We start from the raw sequence: 23,289 nt of genomic DNA on the forward strand, positions 1-23,289 counted from the left end.
TGTGATGATGTACCTTTCAGTTTGAAATGTCTTGCAATAACATGTCCCCTTAGAGTTACACTGACATTGTGAATCTGTTTGTAGCTCTCTATATGGCTACAATGGCAGAATAAAGGGGGTATTTGTAAGACAACCACTCACATAGGGTTCTTTAAAATATCAGCATTTGAAACATTGCTTGGGTTTAGACCAACATCATTAGATCCAAACCCCCAAGTAAACATACGAAACACCTCAAATCTAGTATGGTTATATGTGTAGTCTGTGTGCCACCATGCAGGAAGAAACAGGCAATTTAACAATGTAGTACATGCTGTGGGTTAGTCTCTGGAGGCCATCCACCCTGTTGAAGCTGTGAAGATGAAGTTTATAGAAAATGAGGGGGGGGGGGGGGGGGGGGGGGGAGTGGTGGAGCACCTAGTCATGAAAAGCATGCTGAAGGACAATCTGCATTTAAGGTCTTAACACAGTAACATGCTTAATACATGTGTGTCATAACACAAAAGTTTGTGTAGCCTAGAGCCTGGGCTAGAGGGCTAGAGCCTGTTGCATCAGGGTTGAAAAAGGTTCCTATTTTCAAAAAAGTTCCACATGATGTTCTTCCGGACCTAAGAAGCCTCCAAGTTTGCAGCAAACAAAGAAGAGAAGTGTTAGTCAGCAAGCAGGCCTTTAGCTTTTAGCATGTGACAACAAACACATAAGTTACACATTCACTCAAATGTGGACATCCATGGAAACTTTGCTACCACTTTGCTATCACTATACAAGGTCTGAAGTAAATTAATTCCTTTGGAGGGCGGGGCTTTTTTTTTTTTTAAGGAAAGTTTTGGCAGAAAGTCATTCCCAGGACTGCTGATCACCTTTTGTGCCATATCATCTGATTGTTTTTCAAAATATGAACCCCTGTGTCATGCTGTATTTTTTGCAATCTTGTGTTCTGTTCAGTTTTGTTGAAGAAATACTAATTTCTCTGCTTGAAAGGGGATCCTGATCATATTTTATATGAAATAAAGACACTATGCATATCAGCAGGAAAACTAAATTTAAACATAGAAAAATCTGAATAAAGGTTTAATAAATCGTTTGAATCCCATTTTCTTGGTTGCTTTGGCTGTATAGTTCATTGTCAGTTTCCAGACAAGTCCAGAATGCACTAAGGAAATGGGTCTTGATGAAACACATAAGCATGAAATCAGCTTACAGCCCAGTTTTTACTTCCTGTCCAGGGCAGAAACTGAACAAAACTAGAGGAACCTGTTTGGAAAATTCCATCAAGCTCAAGCTGTTTCTTTTCCTCTTCCTTTTATTTTGTGGCATAATTCAAAATGTCACAGAACGTTGAACAAAGCACACAGATCAAGTCTCGTTTCATCCTAAAGATTAAGAAAAAAAAGAGTTGTCCTGAAGGAAACTTCAAGTAGAGTACAGGCAAGTATTGTGTCCGTGAGGTTAATAAAAGTTCATAAAAAGAACACACAGGGTGCTGCACTTCTACATCACACACACACAACATCGCTGATCTGCAGAGACGCTCACATCGATCGCCTCAAAAGAGCAGCACCCGCTAAATGTCACTGCTTGGCTATCCACAGCGCTAACACGCTTCTATAAAGCATACGAAATGCAGTCTCGCACCTGTGTCTGTGTTTAGTCTACTCTGTCCCCATGCAAATTGACTGCCGCAGCCACTCTGATACAGGCCCGACTGGCCTGTCTTGAATTGGTCGGCTATTCAAATAGAGGTATTCAAATCAAACTTTCATAAAATGCGTATTGCCTTCTTGCATAAAATCCACTGTACTTTTCAAAAGATCTGGGAACCAATGTGGAGGGTTTATGTACTACAGAAGCAGTAGTACCTAGTTTGTCATCTTTGGTCAACTGGTACATAGTTTGATGCATAGGCCATATTCCAAAGAAAGTGATCCTATTTTGGGATGTGACTGAAAAAAGCAGCATTACAAAAAGAGGCATCCCTCGCTGACTGTCTGACTGACTACCTAGCAGCTCCCGCAATACACTTTTACCACTTCAGGCACTAGAAGGTGAAAAGGCCAGCAAAGTTGGCCTCCCAAAGTTGGGCTCCCGATGTTTTACCACTAGAGGTGCTAGAGTTTGAGAAGGCCAGCAAAGGGGTTTCAGCTGATAAGAAGAGCGCCTATTCAGGTCAAGTTACTGGAGATTCTATATGCGAGCAGTTCTGAAGACCTATGTTTTGCCAGTATGCTCATGTGCTGAAGATGGCTAACAGAGCTGTAGCCCCATCAACACTGCAGGCACAGTTTCCCAGTAACTCAACCATTTACAATCACACTGCATTCGTAGCAAGTACGGAATGATAGTACCACTGGAAAGAATCTCAGAAATGCATCATTCAGTGACAAAATTCAATGTGTTGTAACTTTGGATCACAACAAGAGATTCAGCAAAACAGGTTGGGGGGGGGTGGCGCAGTGTCAGAGTAAGAGCTAAAAAAAAAAAAGTGCAGTGTCCAACGTGAACCAAACAGTGTCTAAAGTAGGCACTGTAGAGAACGCACATTCAGCTCACATAAAGCTACACATTACAATGTGAAGTGAAGGTGTGCAGTTCTCCAGCATGAGAGAACTGCACACATGAATGCGCAACACTAGTTGCGACGTGGCCTTTGATTGGCTGATACTGTGACAGGAAGTGAGGGGTCCAAAAACAGGCCTGTGTTGACCCGGGGGGGGGAAAGAAATGCAATCCTTCAATGGTCATTCACCGAGGCCAACCTCTGCTTAGGAACTGCACTGGACACTCGCTTCCTTTGAGATGTGGACAGAAACTAATGATAGCTGAATTGCAGCCACTCAATCCTGGGTAAATGGTTTTAATAACAGGGGCACCACTCAGGTCCATGGAGGAGTCAAGCACTGTCACAAAGGTTTGCATACCTGCTGTCACTTCAGATATCACCTACATTTGTGCTAATCTACCACTTTAGAAATAACAGTAAAAACGCTTGTTCAAAACTACATCCCTACTTCCCTTAAAGGCTTCTCCAGGAATGTTTAAGTTGTGGCAGAGGACTGTAGAGGCACGCAAAAATTTCCACTAGGTGCCCTAATTGATGGCAAGCATTCTATGACATTCTATGACAGTTGCCTTAGTGGATTAATCTGCTAGCCACTTTGAAGGTGGTAAACCAATACATTCACATGAAATGGCCCACCCAAAAGCTTGCAGAGCCATAGGGATCAAATCACTCACATACTGACATTGATAAACCTACATATGGAAGCCTGGAGGCATCTTTGGGGGACCAGATGTGTTTGATCACACCTCCAGTGTTTAATACATCAAAACCCTGGAATGTTGATATTTAAAAGTAACCTCTCGGCTGATCCAATACTATAGCATAGTGTATGTATCTACTAGGATAAAAACAAAACAAATCCACGATGGACAAATAGAAGAAAGCATTACAACGGTTAAAAAGATCACCAATTGCAGACATACGAAACAGTAAATATCCCTGAATTAACTAAAGTGGAAGTATCAGATCTTCAGCACAGAAAATAAGTGATTTTCTGCTGTGGTTTCTGTACTCTGAGCAGTGTGGTTTAGCTCTTGAAGGAGGGCTCAAGCATGCATATACACACTCACTTATGCACTCTCACTGACATGGGCTTACATACATGCACTCATTCACAGTCAACAATGAAACTGTTTGCAAAAAGACGCACACACTCACATTCCTGCATACAGACATGGCTGAACAGAGCGCCTGTAAATTGCACTTGATTCAGTGATGCCTAGAAAGGAAAGAATTCCCCATGTTAAAACAGCGAAGGCAGCCACATCCATACAACATAAGGCTAAATCCAAAGACAATTTAAAAAGAAGAAAACTCTTTGTGTGGAAGGCCAGTGGTCAAAGGATTGGACAAAATATGAACTCTGACCTTCTGAACCGCCAGTCATTCAAAAAGATACATGTGCAGGTGTTTGCCCCTTGTATTCTAACACAACTATAAATAATGACAGGGCTTGGATTAAATACAATCTGTGATCCCTCCCTCTCCCACCATCCACAAAGAACATATAACTGGCAAAAAGAATGATTTCTTTCTGATTAGAATTTGCAATCAGAATCACCCTCAGAAAAGTACCAAGAACTCAAAAGGCATAACTTCTGATAAGCACATTGGCGAATGTTCAGATTGATCTCCAGACCAGTCTCGTAACTCAGTTTCGGTCCGAATTTGTTCTGACCGCAGCACCCCCTTGCAGGAACTATCTGCCCTGCTCGTCAGAGATGGAGGTTTCCGTGGTGGCCTCAGAGGGTGTGTCCAGGAGGGGGTTGACGAAGCCGCCGTCGACGTCAGAGTCGCCGGTGTCGTCGGCGTGGGCGCTTACGAAGTCGTTCTCCCACTCCAGGGCGTTGGAGTCCTCTGAGGCAGAGGTGGGGCCGCTCTCCGTCCGCCTCCCGGCTGCCGCCCGCAGGATGTCCTCCTCCGTCTTGGACCGCTCCGGCACCAGGACCGCCGCCGTCATTCCTACAGAACCATGGGGGCGAGGACACAGAGGCCCAATCAGAATACAACACAGACCTGACCGGGCGCTCACATGCTGTTTTTGTGAAATACAAGTATGCACGACAGTGTACAATAATTAATGAAAAAATAAAAAATAAAAAATGAGTATGACTGTGCTCCACAACTATGCATGCATGTGTGTGTTAAGGTGCTTACACTGCTCACAGATTTCATCAGTAAAAGAAACACTTTCAAGAAAAACAGTTTCCTTTTCACTTTGAGGAAGTGCAAAATGGTCAGCACTGTCTCCACGCCAAATTCCTCAATCTGTGTGTCTGATTGCAGCGCCACCAGATTTCCTAACGCTATTCATACATACATAACCAGGAAGGAGTCTGAAGTATCATTGGTCAAAGGCTTTAGATTCTGAAAATTGACTTTGTCATTGGTGAAGTGAAGAGAAACTGTCTCATCAAAAGGAAGCTCAACAATTCAAAGCTTATGGGGGGGTACCAACAACCCTTCTTTAAGCCAGAGACTGGGCAAAAAAGCAAAAAAAAAAAAATTGTGGTTCTGACTGTTTCACATCTTCCTTTCATTCACGTGTGCTGTACACTTGCTGTCATCTGGAATTCATCAGGTAAGACAGTCTTGCTGTCTAACGAGCCTTAGTAAAGAGATTTGCACTACATGACATTTAGGAATATAGTATATGCACCATCAGTTAATCTCCAATTGCTTTACTTTTTTGTAGTTTGTAAGTTACCTTAACCCCTGGAACAAAGCCAACTGTGTTCTGCCACGGCAGAAGCCCAGTTATGGCCGGCAAATTTCTCAAACTCAAACTGAGGTCTGAGCTGAAGGCCTTAGCCACTTAGTAGCCAACAGTGTAAGACACTTTTAAATAAACGAAAAAACTTGCTCACCATCTGTAAAAAGGTTGTTACCTACCAAAAACATAATTACATTACTGTGACACTGGTGTTAAGGTCAATTTAATTATAAAAAATGAACAACAATAATGAGGACATCAATAATTATAGAGGAGGAAGACTCACCCTCCTCATCCTCCCACTCCAGGTCGAGCGAGGTCCCATCCTCATTGGTCGAGCGGGTCTTGCTGGTGACGTCGCAGCTGCTCTCCGTGTTGGGTGTGGCGGCCGTGACCTCAGACGGCACCCCTGCCGGGAGAAGGCACAGTTAGCGACCTGCGGCGTGACCTCGCTGCGGATGCACACGGTTCCCCAAAGTCGCCACATCACACAACGAGAGCACCTCGGCGCCTTGCCCATCCCCCCCCCCACGCCCGCTGTGGTTTCCTACAACTGCCTCTCAACGGCATCCAGCCCAGCTGCATGTCATTGTGAAACAGCGCTTGCCATAAAAACCCCGTTCTCTGCAACTGTAATACCTTTGCTTATGAAATGTGTTTTAAATGAAAGGAGCTGAGGAAAGGCCTTTCTTTTGAGTTTCTATTAGAAATATAACGATACCAAAGCAAAGATACAGCTGTGTCAACGTAACATGAGAACAGATTCATACCATTTATTTATTCATTCATTTTTGTTCACATTATTGCAACCATTTGGGTGAAAACTAGAGTGTTTGTGACATTTCTGGTTGTCTTTGAACATTCTGTGTCATTTCAAAGGCATATAATGAACCAACACTTAGATGATCTACATTCTTTAAAAGTACAGCATATTTTTTAACTGCATCAAATTGTGTTGACGGAAATACACAAATTACATCATTGCTTAGGTATCGATACTGTATTTTACCATTGTTCAGTTTATATCCTTCATTTTTATCATGGTTGATAAAGTGAACTCCCATTTCCCTCATCCCTGAGCAATACTGTGCAACGAGCTTTCATGAAAACAGAACATGACTAACTACAGATTTTCTGCTCTGTGTTTTTTTCTCTCTCAGCTCCTCCACAGCAACCAGCCGTGAGCTCTGAACATGCTTTCTTGAGGCGCCATTTGCTTTGGCATTCCGAGGAGAATTTGCATCAGCACGCAGGTGTCCTCGCTTTAGCCAGAGGTTCCACTACCGTGTCCCTGCTGTAATGACCCGGTAGTAGCAAATCACCATGGGAATGCCACATGGGCCGGAATGACATTCATCAGCTTCAAATCTGTTTCTCTTCCCTCCCCTTATGGTCTTAGACTTCAGCTGCAGAAATGCAACTCTTGCTTAAAAGGCTTCCTTCTACGGACAAAAAAGAAACCCAAACAAAGTGTTTATTTGGATGACCCAGCTCTTTATAAATAACAACTGTAGAAGCCGTTGACTTAGTGGGTGCTTGGTACATCCAAACAAACACTTCACCAAGGTTACATTTTCCAGTACTTATTAAATTAAAAATTCATTTTAACCCCTAGCTGGCATATAAATGTGATTTAACAGCTGTGATAAGAAACATCACAAATATCACAGTTCATCAAGGCCGTCTCTCCCCTCACGGCATCATGCTATTCCACAACCCTCCTCGCACCAACTCTCCCTCAGGGCAGCATTTTCCCGACAAAAGAGGGTTTGTGCTTAGAGGAAGTGCTGCCACAGGAAGCGGGGCTGTGGAGAGCTACAGGAAAGGCGCCACGCTTCCTCAAGAAAATGCAGGGTTTCCCGTTCTGCCCACCCACACGGGACATCTGCCGGCTGATGTCAAGAATCCAGAATGGTAATTTGGAAACAGAATTTTTGCACATTAAACCATGACTTCACACCCCCAAAACTGACCAACCCATCCCACAACTATGAGAGACTCACGGCTGCTCCTCGGGGCCGCCCCTGTCTGGGCCGTCACGCTGGGGAGGTGTGTCTCGAAGTCCTCTCCAGCAGCCAGTCTGTGGGAGCACAGGGGTCAGGGGTCAGGAGCGTGGTAAACACGCCTCATCTGAGCTGTGCTTTTAGGCTTCAGGTCTACCAGTGCAAACAACTACAGCAGTCCCAGTACTGGTGTTCAAAAAGGCTTCAGAGCATTGTGTTTTCAAAATGATTTTCCTCCTACTTTCTTGCACTCTAAAGAGCTGTGAATGAAATACAGAAGACTTGTTTTTCAGTATAGAAGTACAAAAATCACTCACGTTTTCTGATGGCCTCCACTGCGTCCAGCTTCTGCCCTGGTCTGTGCTGCCTGCTGTTTTCAGAGAAAACAACCTCTCAGAAAACTTCCACAGAGACCACACTCTCACAGAAAACACACCCCAACATCTAATCCTCTTAGAAAACACACTCAGAGACCACACTCTCACAGAAAACACACATGAAGACAACTCCCTCTCCAAAAACATACAAAGACCACCCGCTCCCAAAAAACACAGGCAGGGACCACAGCCTCACAGACCATACACAGAGACCACATCCTCTCAGAACACAAATCCAGACACGAAACCCTCTCAGGAAACATATCCCAAAACCACACCTTCTCAGAACACACGTGGGGATCACACCCTCTCAGTAGACACACCCAGACACCACACCCTCTCAAAGAACATGCCCACCTTTTACAGAACATATTCTTGAAAACACAATGCAAGCCATTCAAAGACTTAACCCCTCCAAGCAATACTCTCAGAAAACACACTCAGAGTGTGTGTGTCTTTCAGAGGCCACACCTCCTCCGCAACCAACAACCACACCCTCTCAGAAAGCACAGCCAGAGACCACATACTCTCAGAAAATACAGCCGGAGACCACACCCTGCCAGGAAATATGCCTAGTCTTTCAGAGACTACGCCCTCTCAGAAAACATGCCCAGTCTTTCAGAGACCACACCCTTTTTAGAAAACACACCCAGTCTCTCAGAGACCACACCCTTTTTAGAAAACACACCTAGTCTTTCAGAGACCACACCCTTTTTCGAAAACACACCCAGTCTTTCAGACACCACACCCTCTCAGAAAACATGACGTGTTTGGAAGCTGCCACCAGAGCACAGACTATGTGCTTAACACAGTGCAACCTGTACCATAGTTACTATCACTAACAAAAATGTGACAAAGAAAGTTTCTCCACTTTCATTCACTTCAATACTGAGAGATTTACTCCTGACATTCCAACAGAAATGGATACGTGACATCAAGGAGCCAAAATGGGCTAAATGTAAGAGTTAAACGCAGGGAAAAGTAAGGTCAAACAAACACAGAAGTAAAAGAAAAAGTAGAAAAGTTGTGGTCAGCAGAGCAGCAAATGAAAGTGAAACAAGGGAAAAATTTGAAAGGTAAATGGAGGTTTGATAGCATCAGATTACTGTGGTTTAATTGAAGCAAGGCCTTGAAAGGAGGCAAGGCGGGATTAAGAGGATGAGTCAGTCACAGATATGCATCTATGAAATATTCAACATTGCACCTACTGAGTACAGAGGAGCATGCTTCTGCTAGCCCCGTTCAATCAGTCAGCTCTTTAAAGGGCCGCTGCCTCGATTGAATGGGCGGCTTAGCCGAGTGGCCCCATGGGGGAAGACCTGGCATGACAGTGTGCCGAGAAACACAGCAGGGACAGCCACTACAGAGGGTCAGAGCTCTGCTTCAGGTTAAATCAGCTGGACTCAAAGCACCTCAAGTTCGTGACCTCAGTAAACTGGCACACAATTCGGAAAATGCGCCTTTACCCGCGGGGGTGTCAGACTCAATTCCCGTAAAGACGGCATGAACTGTCATTTTTGTTCCAATCGATTGCTTAACTCCAACTAGATATTTAGGTGTGTATATTTATACTGACGCTCTCCCAAAATATACCATTTACATTAGCAATCATCAGCTGCAATGCCTGCAAGTGAACTGCTGGGTTAATGGATTGTGGGGTTAATTAAGTAACAGGAAATTGAGTTTGACAATCCCAGTCTAACAAAAGCAGCCCTCAGATATCCAGCCTATTTAATAGACAGGTTCTCTCTGACTCTGTAGGGGTGGTCCTCGATAGCGGGTGGGCGTGGCCCCGTGGGCTGAAAGGGGTGGGGCAATGCGCTCGGTGCCGCCTCACCTCCGCCCGCATTCGCTCACGGGCCGCCCGGGCGGCCTCGCGCTGGGCGGCGTGCTCCGCCTCCTCTTCCTTCCTCAGCGCCTCCTCTTGAGCCGCCAGCTGGGCGGGAACGACAACGGGGAGAGGGGGTTAGCCCACCCGCCATAAACTCCGGCGGGATGGGGTGGGGTGGGGGGGGGTGGCAAACTGAAAACCGCAAAGACACTGAGAACTGCAGAGAGAAATCAAATCATAAACAAACTATAAAAACATACAGAAATAAAGAGAAACAAAGCTGAAACCGAACATGACTGGAGAAGAAACAAAAAATCCAAATGGTCATGAAGAGAAAGGATTGGTCTACCCAGCATCTCCACTACATCTCCCACCTCACTGGGCACCTCATTCAGCAAAGACCAATTAAAAGCCTGTGTGTAAACTACCTGGAAATCTGTGGCAAGATGGCTTCCACTGCCACAGTTCAGTCCAACTACACTGATGTTTCACTGTCAAACCAAGTTACCAAGCACATAGTTCTCACCTAGGTCTGTGGTAAAGGGATGGCTTATCTGACAGACAAAGTGTAGCAGCAAAGTGAACTTTCACTTCTACAGATTCAGACAGTAAGTATGAACAAGGCCTGCTGGCCAATCAGCACTGCTGTGAAGGACGGCTCCCTTGATGTGGGCTAGGCTCCGCAGTGGCTGGGACAGTGCTGGGGGTACCTCAGCTTGCAGCTTCTCATCGATCAGCGTCTGCTTGTCAGATATGGCGGCGTAGCGCTGCTCCTTCAGGTGGGTGATCTCATCCTCACTGATCGGTCTGTAGATGGGCAACAGTACCCCACCCCCCTCACGGTCAGGTATGACTGATCTCAAACCAGCACAGTGCTCCCAAAAACTGTGGCTGCAATTCAGAGACCTTGATTATCCCTGATCCGAGAATAAGTCAGTCGTTTTGCCAGGGACGGTGTCCCCATCTGTGAGTAAGGTCGGAAGAAGGTCTAAACAGGACCCGTACCCTGATCTGGCCCTGTAAGCCTCATGGGATTTTCCGTTAAGGCTGAGGCCAGCATGCCAGTGTATGGACAAAGGTCAGACCGAAATCCTGTCTGAGACCATCTCCTTTAGTTGCATATAATTGTAGAGCCAGTTTCCTCTGCTTAAAAAAACTATTCTCACTTTAGCAGGACACTCTGAACTGAAGCACCAAAGTTCAATAAATATACATATATACTCTGGTCTCAATTCAAATTCCTGTGGCACATTTAATTGTGTATAATATGAGCAGCCCTCAGCATAATGCTAATATGATTATAGAGGAATCTGACTTATTTAGGCACCTGTTTAGGAATCAGCAGATACTGTATGCATGCTGACTGAATGTGACATGGAACCAAATGGTCCCTGCCTTTATTCCCAACAACCAATCAGCCATCTACTTAGACATATATAATTCAAGTGTTACTCTCAGTTTCACTGTGGCCATGCAAAGGTAGAGTGTACTAAAATGCACTTATTTATATCATGTATTATGCATATGTAAAAGTTCACATGTCTAATCAAACATAAAACGCTGAAGCGATGAGATGCTTCTTTTTCACCAAGTCGAAAGACCACAGTGCATATTGCTCGAGGGCAACCTCTTGTGGCCATTCTGCATACAGTGAATACAAATGAATGTTTTACTTTTTAAAGGGAACAGTAATGGAGAGTTAGCTGAGGCATAACGTTCTTGACAAGAAAATTATGTTTATATTACATTGTTATAATTATGGTAGTGATTATTTCAGTGAAAAGTCACTGATTGTTTCGTTTTACAGAAATTTTCCCACTGCCTTTCTTCCTCAGGTCTTCACAGGTCAGTTTTCAAAAGGTTTTGTGCTTCTAGATGCTGCATACAAAGGGATATCATATGGAGCACAAACCTAGGGCTGCTTCCTGGACTCTCCACCTGAAAATAAAAGGAAGAGAAAGTGTTAATAAAATGTGAACACATAACAGAGCGGATCAAATAACCGTGACTACAACCATGACTGCTGACAGCAGCTTCTCACTGCACGCTCATCGCAGAGACGCTTTAAATAAACCAGCTTGAAAATGCAAAGCTCAATCCCCCTGCCCCTGGACCCACTTACCTCATCACTCTCCACCAGGTTTTCAAACTGGAAGAAGAAAAGAACCATCAGAGTGCAAGCCACTGCTCAGCAATCAACATGTTGTTGGATTCGGTGAAAAACAGCTCAGCAAAGAAGTAAAACCTTTCAGCCTACAACAATCATGCATACTTACTTCCAATTTTTACCTTAACGTAGTGCACTATGAAAAGAGATTTCCAAAAGGTTCACAAAGAAATTTGAAGCCATTGCTGGCATACCTCTATGGTGTAATGCTCTCCGGTGGTACTGCTTCTGAAGTACTTGGACCTGTATGAACAGTGGGGGAAGGGAAGCACAGATAGTGAAAGTCCTTTTTTCCTAGCTGGAAGTGTAGAACTTGATAATATCTCCACTAGATGCCTTTCCCAAACTTAAAATAAGCAAACAGTGCTGTGTTGTACAAAGTAACAGTAGTCTCTGTGCATTAAAGGCAACCACTCCCAAAAGGACTCTTGCTGGGACCTGACATTGCATAAAATTACTGTCATTTAGTAGATGCTCTTATCCAGATATTTGGCCCCAGTGTTATTCTGGCAGAATCACCCCGAAGAAAGTCTTGATATTAGCAGCAATAATGTTTGCCTTTGGCAGCCACACAAAAATGAAAAGAAGCCTCCATGAACTAGTTTTAAAAGTGATTCCTGAATCACCCCATGCCAAATGATCTCAGAAGAGTTTTCACACCAACTACCTCAGATTTTGCCACGCCTTTGGAAGGATCAAACTGTGAAAATGTTAAATGGTTGCATGGATAAAAGTAAATTCATTTTGACCAAGTCAGCCATCTTTGTTTATGGTGTTTCCTGTAAAAATCAATAACTTCAAAACTATGACTAAGATTTGAACTTGTCTCAGTACAGTAATATTTAAGGGTCCAAAGAACGCAAATCAATACTCCCATTCTTTAAAAAAAATCCACGCATTGTAAAAACAGGTTAGTCCGGCAGATGGCGCTATTCAGAGTTGGTTAAAATTAATTTACGTTTATCTATGCAACCATTAAAAATTTTCCGCTAAAAAACCTAATGACATCTCTCTCACCAGTTTGCAAGCCCGACAGAGTGGCAGCACGTACAGAGGTGGTATCGGGCCCAAGTCTTTTCAGAATGAATGACCATCCTACTGTTCGGGAGTGTTCATTTTGTTCATGTTCAGACTCAGTGGAAGAGTGTGTGTCAGAGCTGTGCAGGCAGATGTAAAACAGCAGTCCTGAACGATAATGAAATATTAATTTGTACCGACAAAAGGAACGATGGCTAATTTCGTCAGGAGTCATATGTTTAATGTAGCGGCACTCATATCCTCACCCTCCCTGATTAGCTCTGACCGTGTCAGAATGGGAATCTAAGACCAATCAGACGAGAGTGTGCGTCGGTATGACAAAGGCAACACGCCCTATGCAACAGGGCAACACCTTCTCTGCAGGGGACACACGTGTATTATTCTCGACAAATACTAAACACATTTACATTGTACTGTGTCACTTAGACGCTGTTTTCCAAGGCGACGTGCACAGCAAGGATTCAAAAGTGAATTCGCTAAAGTTGAATGAACAATAGTACGCACGGAACACGGCAGACCGTGTAAGAACACCCACCACACAGTGCAGTTATAACAGTTAATTCTCAAGTTCAACACAAGACACACTACAGCAATACACAGAACACAAATCAGATCGCTCAAAACGCAACCGTGTACATTGTGCTATCAAGCCCTTAAAGTGATGTCACCTGGTTCCAGAGTAGCCTATCGTCGCCAACAATCTACATTCTCTGGGGGAAGGTGGGTTCGGGTGATTGCAGCATAGTGTTGCAATGTTTCTACATTATTGCCACAGTAATGCTGAATGAATCATGAGCTAGTAGGTGCCACCTTGCTGACTAGCTAGCTAACTGTCATGAATTCATGACTTCTTGAATGTTGCACGACACAGCTACAGTACATCTAGCTAGCAGCCAGCTCTAACATATCAGATAACCTAGCTAGCCAGCTAGCAAGTTAGCTAACTCTTATGGACGCTAAAAAAAAAAAAAAAAAGTTAGTTGTTAACATCTAGTTCTTACCTACTGCCAACCAGCTGTGTATGGCAGGATTAAAAAATCAGAGTAGCTGTTTGACGTTAGGTAGCATAAGATGTGGAGGCTCTTCGACTGCACTCCAAGAAGAGTATCAGTTTACTTACCCCCCTCCTCGCTGGATCCTGTTTGCCTCCCGTCTGAACACCCCGCAGCACTGAGCCCAGCAGTTGCCCATTGCATTCTGTTGAAAATCGCACTGCAGACCCCCAACAGTTAGCTAGCTAGCCGTCCAGTTAACCTTAGCAGGGTAACGTGTTGCCACCACCCCTGTCACTCCATACTCATCACACCGTGTTCGTAAACATGAAGGTGACACTGAAACCGGACACTTTTTGGGTAAAATAATTCAGCTCGGCCTGGTATAGATAAATACATTTGCGTCTTAATTATATAGCTAGCCAACTCAGCTATATGGCTGAGTACTTCATTCACTACACAAATCGTCTACCTAGCGGACTAGCCATTTTGTTTCACAGGAAGACCCTCATTGTTTCAAGTTGTTCCTGATACACCCACGTGATTATTGCTGTACTACGGGATGCCATTAGGATCAAATCTACACGCCGCTCAAATAAGAAGTCGTTGAACTCAAACTACTCAGACTTTCAAAACCGCGAGCGCAGGTGTACGTATGATTTGAAAATGGTTAAATGAAGACAGTGTAAATTACCGTCTGTGTTTCTCTAGAAAAATACACAATGAAACATAGGATTAAAGCCTATTACTTATAATTTTAAACGATTTTCTTTCGGTTTATAAATTACCGCGTATGAATCAGTACTTACACAAACTTAAAGATCGTTGGGTAAGTAAATACACATCTAAAAACAGGTTATTCAAAAACGTTTAGATTTTCTTAATGCGATGTTTATGCCTACAGTGTTACCGTTGACCCATTTTGATACCTGGTTATAGCTCCAATGTAGATAACAGTTTCTGTTAATTATTAAGTGGATCATTGTTGCATTATGGGACTTGCGCTTGTCTTACAAAACCGTCATATTCATTCTGTTGATTGAGAAAGAAGGCATGGGGACGCAAGGCAAGGTATTGTACATTTTTTCCTATTGTGGTCAAATGTTTAAAATGGCCCTTGTATATAGGCTATCCTTCAAACCTAAGATGTAAGCAAAAGACAGTGGGAAAATTGATAAAACAACGATTGTACGTGAGAACGTTGCAGTGCATTAGTCGAGGAATAACAGGAGAAAAGCGACTTGCACAAATTAGACAAGGAGGTCAGCCAGTCTTTGCCTTATAATCATAATCAATCTTTTCACCTAAATACAATGTTATACAACACTTCCATGTTGGGAAAAGTAAATAAACCATACCTCTACATTTCCTTCACCGTTCCATACATGTCATGTATACATTTCCCAGCATGCACTGTACCACATGTTTGTTTCTTTAGCACATCCTCAGCTACGCACCGTGTATTACAGATTATCAAGTGCAAGGCAGCAGTGGCGTGGGAGGCGGGGAAACCCCTTTCCGTCGAGGTGGTGGAGGTGGCCCCGCCCCAGGCCCACGAAGTCCGCATCAAGGTACAGTAAATTTGCAGCCATATCATGTATGATGTTAGGCAGCTCATTGCTTACACCGCAGGTAAGCAATGGAACCCAGAGCTGGATCTGTGTTTGGCTTTCTAGAGGATGGTATTTAATTCCAGATTCATTTAGTCCATTGCATGGCAACTTTTGCATGGCATACAATGGCGAATTTGATTTGGAAAGAGATGCTAATATCATTTATTTTGTCAAGTTATTAAATTGGTACAAGTTGACATGACCATAAACGGAAGTGAGCTGGAAAGCGTATGGAATTTTTATATGATTTATGATTTAAAACTGTCCACATTGAATAACATAGCAAAATGCATTTAAAAATAGGTTTTGAGGTTGGTACTGTTTTCCGAACATGATTGGATTCTGCTATTAGAACACGGTACTTTTCTGTGCATGTGCTCTTTTTATAAAAGTTCTTATGCTTTTACTCAATATTATGATGTAGTTAAGTGTAGAATCATTGGGCTGGTGTGGTCAATGGGGGAGGTGTAGTAGTAGGCTGGATGGAGGTGCGTGTGTCAAGCTGTGGTGTTTTTGGACAGATTGTTGCTACCGGAGTATGCCACACTGACCTGACATACCTGAACGAGAGCAAGGAAAAACACCGAAGCTCTTTCCCTATGGTCCTGGGGCATGAGGGTGCTGGCATCGTGGAAAGTGTAGGACCTGAAGTCTCCAAATTCTCCCCAGGTGAATATCAGTAACAGTTCCAAGAGTATGTCATGCCAAAAGTACACAAAATTATGCCCACCATTTGATTTTAGAAAGCAGTTATGCTTTGTCCTACAGCTAAGCTATATGCAGTGCTGATTTTAGCAACATTTTCCTACAGCTTATCTGTACACAAGTCTGTTCTGTGATGTGTGTTTTTCACAGGAGATAAAGTTATTCCTCTGCTTTTGCCTCAGTGTGGAGAATGTGAATACTGCCTGAGTCCAAGGACTAATTTTTGCACCCATAATTGGTATCCATCTTGTCATCCTCTTATATCCTCTCACATCTTCATTACACATTATACATTTTCTTATCCTTTTCATATCCTGTCACATTACTTAATACCTTTTCAGGCAGTCTCACATCATCTCAAGCCCTCTGAAATCCTGTCACATCTTCTCACATGGTCTCAAATCCTCTGACGTTTTCTTAAACTCTCTCATATCCTTTTACATCTCCTCATATCCCCTCACATTATCACATCCTCTGACATCCTTTCGTATTACCTTTTTGCATGAGTATTTCCTTCATAATGCACTGCATGCCACTATATGTGTCACAAGTGACACCGTTTGTCAAGATACACAGCTGCTCACTAGACAGCGACACATTCTGCTGCAGGTTATTGTGTGATGGCCACAAGACTTTCCAAGCCTTTTCCACACATGTAAACCCTCTGTGCTGCCAATAGGGTAGGCATAATGAAGGGAACCATGGCAGATGGCACCAGCCGGATCTCCTGCAAAGGGAAGCAGATCAACCAGTTCATGTGCCTGGCGTCCTTCTCAGAATACACCGTCGTCGCCGATGTTTCGTTGGCCAAGATCCAGGAGGATGCCCCCCTGGAGAAGGTCTGCCTCCTGGGATGTGGGGTGTCCACGGGATACGGAGCCGCCCTCAACTCTGCCAACGTGAGCCTTTCTCTGAGAACAGCCCTCAGCCGTCCACAGCCATCAACTCCCAACACCCTTTGCATGGAAAAGTAGTTCATGATATGTGGCTATAGAGATTCGTTCTCAAAAATATCACAGTGCTGATGTAAATGATTGCAGCTTTCAGCAGTTTTCTTTTAAATATATAGTATTTGCCCATAATGCGTGGGTGGAGTCTTTAGCTGTTTCTCCATCCTCTTCCCCAGGTCCAGCCTGGCTCAACGTGTGCAGTATTTGGTTTGGGGGGTGTGGGTCTGGCGACGGTGATGGGGTGCAAGGCGGCAGGGGCATCCAGGATCATCGCTGTGGACGTCAACAAGGACAAGTTCCCCAAGGCCAAAGTGTTTGGGGCCACCGACTTTGTCAACCCCAAGGACCATGACAAACCCATCAGTCAGGTGCTGGCAGAGATGACCAATGGAGGGGTGGACTTCTCATTTGAGTGTATCGGCAACGTGGAGGTCATGGTGAGTTTGTTTAGTGGACTCTCTCTGTGACTCAGTCAGTGCATTGAATAGCTGAAGCACCTGGCCTGTGCTGTTAATGGGAATGTGTGCCTCTAACTGAAGGCCAACAAGCACTTCTGGCAGATATCTAAGGTTGACAGAGGCCCAGATGTGTTCTGTATATGAACCTTATCAATAAAGGCAGGTAAACTTAAAAGCTTTTACAAGCTTGTTAAGAAATGATGAAATGCTAGTTGTACACAGTGTGTTGTCATTTCTTTATTGTGATGAGGAAGTGATGGATGCAGTTCATGGTGATCAAAGATTGTTGATCATGGTTACAGGGAACTGTTCAATTCTGTTGGTTCAGGGGCGCCTGCAGGATTTCATCTTAGGGTACGCACAGAAACTTGACCACGCACGCACATACACATCGAGAGAGAGCTGAGAGAGAGAAACGACTGATTAATGAATAATTAAATCTGGCCTACCTATTCGAAGTTTACTCTCCTTCTCCCGGTCGCATCGAATTGTTTGAGCACTTCCTCACAGACCTTTGATCACATAGCCTAAAATATTTCGGGACATTTTAAAACATTTAACGTGGCTTAATGTTCCAAAACTGCAATGAAAGATCACCAAATTTCTCTCGGACATCTCTTGTCAGAAACACTTCCTCCTGTCAAAAAATCAAAGCCGAAATCCTAGGAGTATGGTCGTTATCTCACGTTAAGCGTTTTCCTCTCCATTAACGCCCATAGTAAGGAAAAAGCTTAACGTGGCGTAATGTCCCAAAACGGCGATCAATGATCACCAAATTTTTCTGACATCTCACATGTCATAAACACTATCTCCTATCAAAAAAGCAAAACTGAAACCCAATGAAAGGGGTAACTATCTTGCGTTAATCCGTTTCTTCTCCATTGACACCCATTATAAGGAAAAAGCTTAACATAGCATTATGGACCAAAACAGCGACGTATCAGGACTACACTCCTCTAACAGGTTTCTGATCATGACCACATTCAAGAACCAATATGACGACCCCACGGGTTTAATATAAATACTGAAGTCTTCCCCATAGGAACCCATTATAAAGACACTGCTTGAGGCTGGCCTACAGTTGGCCTATTGGGAATAGCTTAACGCAAATTTTCATGTTTAACCTGTTAGGACGTCACTTGAGCTACAGCCTACACTGGGGTGGTGATCAGCAATGTGTAGGCCTACTGTTGCAATAAGGAACATTAAGGCTTTTCTGCCATTATAAGAAACAAGCTTAACGTGGCTTAAAGTACCTATAAACATTGATCAAAGAAGACCAAAATTCTCTCACACATCTCTTGTCATAAACACTTTCACATATCAAAAAAATCAAAACCGAAATCCAAGGAACATGGTCATTATCTTACGTTAAGCCTTTTTCTTATGCCCGGTACTTAATAAAATCGGTCTATGACAGTTTGTTGTTTGTTTTATAGCTAGGCTACTTTTTCAGTGTGCCGCAAGCTAACTTTAGCTTGCAAGCTAGCTAGCTAGTTGATACACCTATCTAGTATCTACCTAGATACACCTAGCAAGCTAATTTCTACTTCGATAGAAATTGAAAAAAGCACAATAAATTCCAAATGTTAATAAATGCTCACGCTATTACGATCATACAATCCAAAAATGGTCTATACTTTAATTCTGTCAGACACAATTGTGTCGTCTTTTACATATAATATATAATACATATATTTTTTTATATTTGGCGGAAAAGTTGGCACAATAATTTGCCGATCTCCATCAGATGCATTATATAGGACATTAGCTTGGTACCTAATATTAAGTAGCCTACTCATTGTGTAGATTTGCCCCGTTTGTGTGCTGCGTAGCTATAATTGTGACAGTAGAGTGGGCTGTGGGCGTTCATTTTTCACCATAAGAATATGATAGGCCTGCCTTTTTCTGGGTTCCGCCTTTACCAACAAAGCGATTGGCCATTTGGTGTAAAAGCGGGACTTCCGTTAATGCAACCGACACACGGACCGTTACGGCCAATGCCATTCATATTTCAAGGAGTGGTCTGTCTTCTCCTTTTTAATGTCTCTGACACACCTCTCTCCCTCAATTTTCAATTTCAAATTTCAGTTCCAAAGAGCTTTATTGGCATGACAAATATACACATAGGTACACATCTCTGTTTGTCGTGGAGCGCTCACAAATCGGAAATCTCATGGTACGCACTGTGCGTACAGCTGTACAGCTGCAGGCTCCCATGTGTTGGATCACAGGGTCAGAGCCTATTCTGGTTTCTGCGATGTGCACCACAAGTCCACCTCCAGGGCAGAATGCTTCTTTAGCAGGGCATTACCCACAATTCATCTCTTTTATTGCTAAGTGCGAAGCAGAATTTGTACCTTTTTTAATCTATAGTATGCGTCTCCCAGTGAATGAGTACACAACATTTTTGGTTTAGGGCTGGGCCACTGCCCACGAAGCCAGCTGAACTGGACTCTCTGATTGCGGTGAATCTGTGTGACTGTGTGTTCTCCTTAAAGAGGGCTGCTCTGGAGTCATGCCGCATGGCATTCGGAACCTGCGTGGTTGTGGGGTACACCGAGGCTCAGGAAATTGCTGTAGCCCCCATCCACCTCCTCATGGGGCGCACCCTGAAGGGTACCTATCTTGGAGGTGAGCACCTCATGCTGGGGGGGTGGTAGAATAGCAGATGAGTGGCTAGCATCATTTACCTATAACTATAGTTCAAAAATGCTGCATCTATGTGTTACATTGTGTTACTGATCTTCACACCAACTGGACATTGCATGAATTTATTTGAATGACATAGGATGTCTGTCACCTATTCAAAACAATCAGTTTGGAGCTAAACTGCTAGTAAACTGCAAGGTGTGTTATGTGAATGACACACAGGTCCAGGTGCAATTAAAGTGCAAGTGACAAAAATGTACTACTTTTTGAAGTTATTTTCACAAATGATGTGGAAGTTTGGACACTTTTGTCTATGTACAGCATTATTTCCACTCTGATTGGATGAGCAGTGTTGTTTTTTCTCACCAAGTTGAGCACCATGGTTTGTGTAATATGCAACTATACTTCAGGCTGGAAGAGTGTTGTTTTTCTCATCGAGCTTGAACACCGTTGTCTGTGTGATGCGTTACTGCCCCTCAGGCTGGAAGAGTGTGGAGAGCGTGCCCAGGTTGGTCAGTGACTACATGAACAAGAAGCTGAAGCTGGACGAATTTGTGACCCACACGCTGCCCCTGGACAAAATCAATGAGGCCTTTGACCTCATGACCAGCGGGAAAAGGTAAGAATATCACGACCAAACACTCTGTGAGCAATGGTGCCATCATACATGTCTTACATCATGGGCATATAGCTACTGAGTAATGGCTGCTTGCTGTGTAACTGTTACTTATGCATTGCCAATAAGATTCTTCAGCAGTCAGACTGAGTATTGGACTGACTGACAGCCTTCAAAGACAGGTGTATTTATCCATTGGTCCACATTTGGAAAGGCGTGGGTGTAGCTTTCTGGACAGTGTTAAATGGTGTCCCACATTGAGCCTACAGTGCTTGTGATTCATGGATGTCTTGTTGTCTTGCACACATGTGAACTCTGGCTGACCCCCCCCCCCCCAAAGGAATTGTAGAATTTATATTGGCACATGACACAAGTAGAATTACTTTTGCCTGTTTATTCTGGAACTGTGCAGCTGCTTGTGGACCACTTCCAAATGAGTGTTTTCTCCTTACAACAATGTGGTATATTCATGAGCTTGTTATGGAAAACTCCTCACTTAGTGTAACAGAACTCATAAAAATTGCTTTAGTTAAGTGGTCATGTTCATCATATCTCGCCATTTATATATTTTTTACGATATAAAATTGTTTTCAAGAAGGTTGACAACAGCTTATATTTTGCCAAAGTGTTTTTATATTCCTTATGACTACAATTTAAATTTGGTCTTCCATAGATCAGACATATAACAGCTGGATATTTCTGTAAATGTATATTTTCACCTGTTTGGTCACATTTTTTCTGACTGACACTCTAAGAGAACTGTGTGGCTGCTTCACTAACAGACACAATAACTGACAAGTTAAGTCCATGCTAAATGTAAACCTCTGTTTTCACTTATCATACTTTAAAAACATAGAATACAGAAAGGCAGTGGCAGTGCTGAAAAAATGTAAAAATTCGCGCTGCTAATAGTGTATATATTTTTGTTTTCAGCATCCGAACTGTCATCAAAATGGCTGAATAAGGGAGGCTGCTGCTGGCTGAAGACTGGCTGAAGAACTTTGTCTCGTACACCTTGTTGCTTCACAGATCTTACACTTATAAAGAAGACAGCAGTTGGATTAAACCAAACTGACACTCCAGCTTTATGACTGCTTGCTGATGAACATCAGTCAGCTTTTAAAAATTTGCATGTTTCCTTGTGTCCAGATTCTGTGATCTGTGTTGTCTCACCTTTATGATTAAATAAATAAATACCTTGTGTCATGACCATAGGGAAGGTGGGCAACGCTTCTCACAAAAAACACAGAAGGGGTAAACTTACCAAAAGTTTTACATTAATAATCAACAGACAAGAAACCAGCCTGAGTGCACAGCCATACAGCTCAAACAATTGCTCAGTCCTACACCTGTGTTTAACAATACCCATTATTAGGCAGATGAGGCTTGCTAACCAATAGCTGGGCTACTACAATTAAATTACACAGGCAATTAGAAACTGACACCAATTCAACAACTGACCTGCTTGAAATGCATTTGGTTGAAATGAGCTTGGTTATTGACAAAGCTGGAAGTTTTAAGACAATTGCGTAATAACATGATAATATAGTGTAATAATATGGTAATATGGTATAATAATATGGTAAAAACTGGATATAATGTGCTCCTCTGTCTTCAGATCAGTGTAGAAAAAAAGCCTTCTGTGTAAGGCTGTTCTCTTAAGTATTGTTGCTCTGGGGAGATGTGTTCCTGGTACTAGTTCTAAAACATAGAGCATCTTTGGGCACAGCTGGTCGGTCCCAGTGAGAGCAACCCCATCTGGCCTCAGTTCTGTGGGTGGCAACTGTAAACCTTGTTTGTTCTCCACAATTAAGATTCAGGTGAAAAGTTGTAGGCTGATATAGTTAGGATTAAACACTGACCTGAAGTGAATTATTAACAGGGCAATGCAGACTTTACACTCTGTCTTGTCAGTTGTTATTTGATCCAGGTTAATTGCTCCCTGCTAAGGAAAGCAAGTTTGAGGAAAAGGAGAGCAGTTTACAAATGTCTCCTGAATTACACTATATGGACAAAAGTACTCAGACGCCTGACCATTACAGCAACACGGACTGTAATGACATTGTATTCAAACACATATACTTTAATATGGAGTTGGTCCCCCTTTTGCAGCTATAACAGCTTCCACTCTTCTTGGAAGGCTTTCCACAAGATTTTGAAGTGTTTCTGTGGGAATTTGTGCCCATTCTTTCTGTAGAGCATTTATGAGGTCAGGCACTGATGTTGAATGAGACGGCCTGGCTCGCAATCTCCGTTCCGGTTCATCCCAAAGGTGCTCGATGGGGTTGAGGTCAGGGCTCTGTGCGGGCCAGTCAAGTTCTTCCACACCCAACTCATCAAACCATGTCTTTATAGTCCTTGCTTTGTGCACTGGGGCGCAGTAAGGTTGGAATAGAAAAGGGCCTCCCCCAAACTGTTGCCACAAAGTTGGAAGCATAGCATTGTCCAAAATGTCTTGGTATGCTGAAGCATTAAGATTGCCCTTCACTGGAGATAAGGGGCCTAGCCCAAACCCTGAAAAACAGGTGTGGCCAAATACTTTTGTCCATATAGTGTATATTTGTAGCCTTTTAGGAGTGTTTTTGAATGTGCAATCAGGTCTCCTTTTTTAAAC

General features: G+C 43.3%; 2 protein-coding genes across 4 annotated transcripts; one reads left to right on the top strand and one right to left on the bottom strand.

The window, feature by feature from the left end:
- Nucleotides 1-2,497: 2,497 nt before the first annotated feature.
- Nucleotides 2,498-14,259, bottom strand: LOC118769470 (AP-1 complex-associated regulatory protein-like). Of its 2 annotated transcripts, none has more exons than XM_036516581.1 (10): nt 13,810-14,259; nt 11,846-11,894; nt 11,607-11,633; nt 11,397-11,422; nt 10,195-10,291; nt 9,491-9,589; nt 7,594-7,646; nt 7,277-7,353; nt 5,560-5,682; nt 2,498-4,522 (listed from the first exon to the last, which is right to left on the bottom strand). In XM_036516581.1, the coding sequence occupies exons 1-10, from the start codon at nt 13,878-13,880 to the stop codon at nt 4,260-4,262; spliced, it is 885 nt and encodes a 294-aa protein (XP_036372474.1). In that variant the 5' UTR covers nt 13,881-14,259; the 3' UTR covers nt 2,498-4,259. The 2 variants fall into 2 exon arrangements, with proteins under 2 accessions (XP_036372474.1, XP_036372473.1); XM_036516580.1 differs by lacking the exon at nt 13,810-14,259 and adding an exon at nt 12,669-13,054.
- A 187-nt stretch (nt 14,260-14,446) lies between these two features.
- LOC118769469 (alcohol dehydrogenase class-3-like) lies at nt 14,447-21,840 on the top strand. Of its 2 annotated transcripts, none has more exons than XM_036516577.1 (9): nt 14,447-14,510; nt 15,151-15,252; nt 15,816-15,963; nt 16,150-16,237; nt 16,679-16,898; nt 17,126-17,386; nt 19,909-20,041; nt 20,540-20,678; nt 21,609-21,840. In XM_036516577.1, the coding sequence occupies exons 1-9, from the start codon at nt 14,475-14,477 to the stop codon at nt 21,637-21,639; spliced, it is 1,158 nt and encodes a 385-aa protein (XP_036372470.1). In that variant the 5' UTR covers nt 14,447-14,474; the 3' UTR covers nt 21,640-21,840. The 2 variants fall into 2 exon arrangements, with proteins under 2 accessions (XP_036372470.1, XP_036372471.1); XM_036516578.1 differs by lacking the exon at nt 14,447-14,510 and adding an exon at nt 14,682-14,752.
- The last annotated feature ends 1,449 nt before the right edge of the window (nt 21,841-23,289 follow it).

The sequence above is a fragment of the Megalops cyprinoides genome, chromosome 22 (genome assembly GCF_013368585.1).
Source record: "Megalops cyprinoides isolate fMegCyp1 chromosome 22, fMegCyp1.pri, whole genome shotgun sequence".
Classification (NCBI taxonomy): Eukaryota; Metazoa; Chordata; class Actinopteri; order Elopiformes; family Megalopidae; genus Megalops; species Megalops cyprinoides.

What these genes read in the sequence shown, in the direction of transcription:
- LOC118769469 (XM_036516577.1), top strand. Translation starts at nt 14,475, where the DNA reads ATGAATCAGTACTTACACAAACTTAAAGATCGTTGG. An exon ending in ACAAACTTAAAGATCGTTGG is followed by an intron (nt 14,511 to 15,150) that starts GTAAGTAAATAC and finishes CGTGTATTACAG; the next exon opens with ATTATCAAGTGCAAGGCAGC. An exon ending in TCGGCAACGTGGAGGTCATG is followed by an intron (nt 17,387 to 19,908) that starts GTGAGTTTGTTT and finishes TTCTCCTTAAAG; the next exon opens with AGGGCTGCTCTGGAGTCATG.
- LOC118769470 (XM_036516580.1), bottom strand. Translation starts at nt 12,745, where the DNA reads ATGGTCATTCATTCTGAAAAGACTTGGGCCCGATACCACCTCTGTACG. An exon ending in AGTCCAGGAAGCAGCCCTAG is followed by an intron (nt 10,292 to 11,396) that starts GTTTGTGCTCCA and finishes GCCCATCTACAG; the next exon opens with ACCGATCAGTGAGGATGAGA. An exon ending in GTGAGCGAATGCGGGCGGAG is followed by an intron (nt 7,647 to 9,490) that starts GTGAGGCGGCAC and finishes CTCTGAAAACAG; the next exon opens with CAGGCAGCACAGACCAGGGC.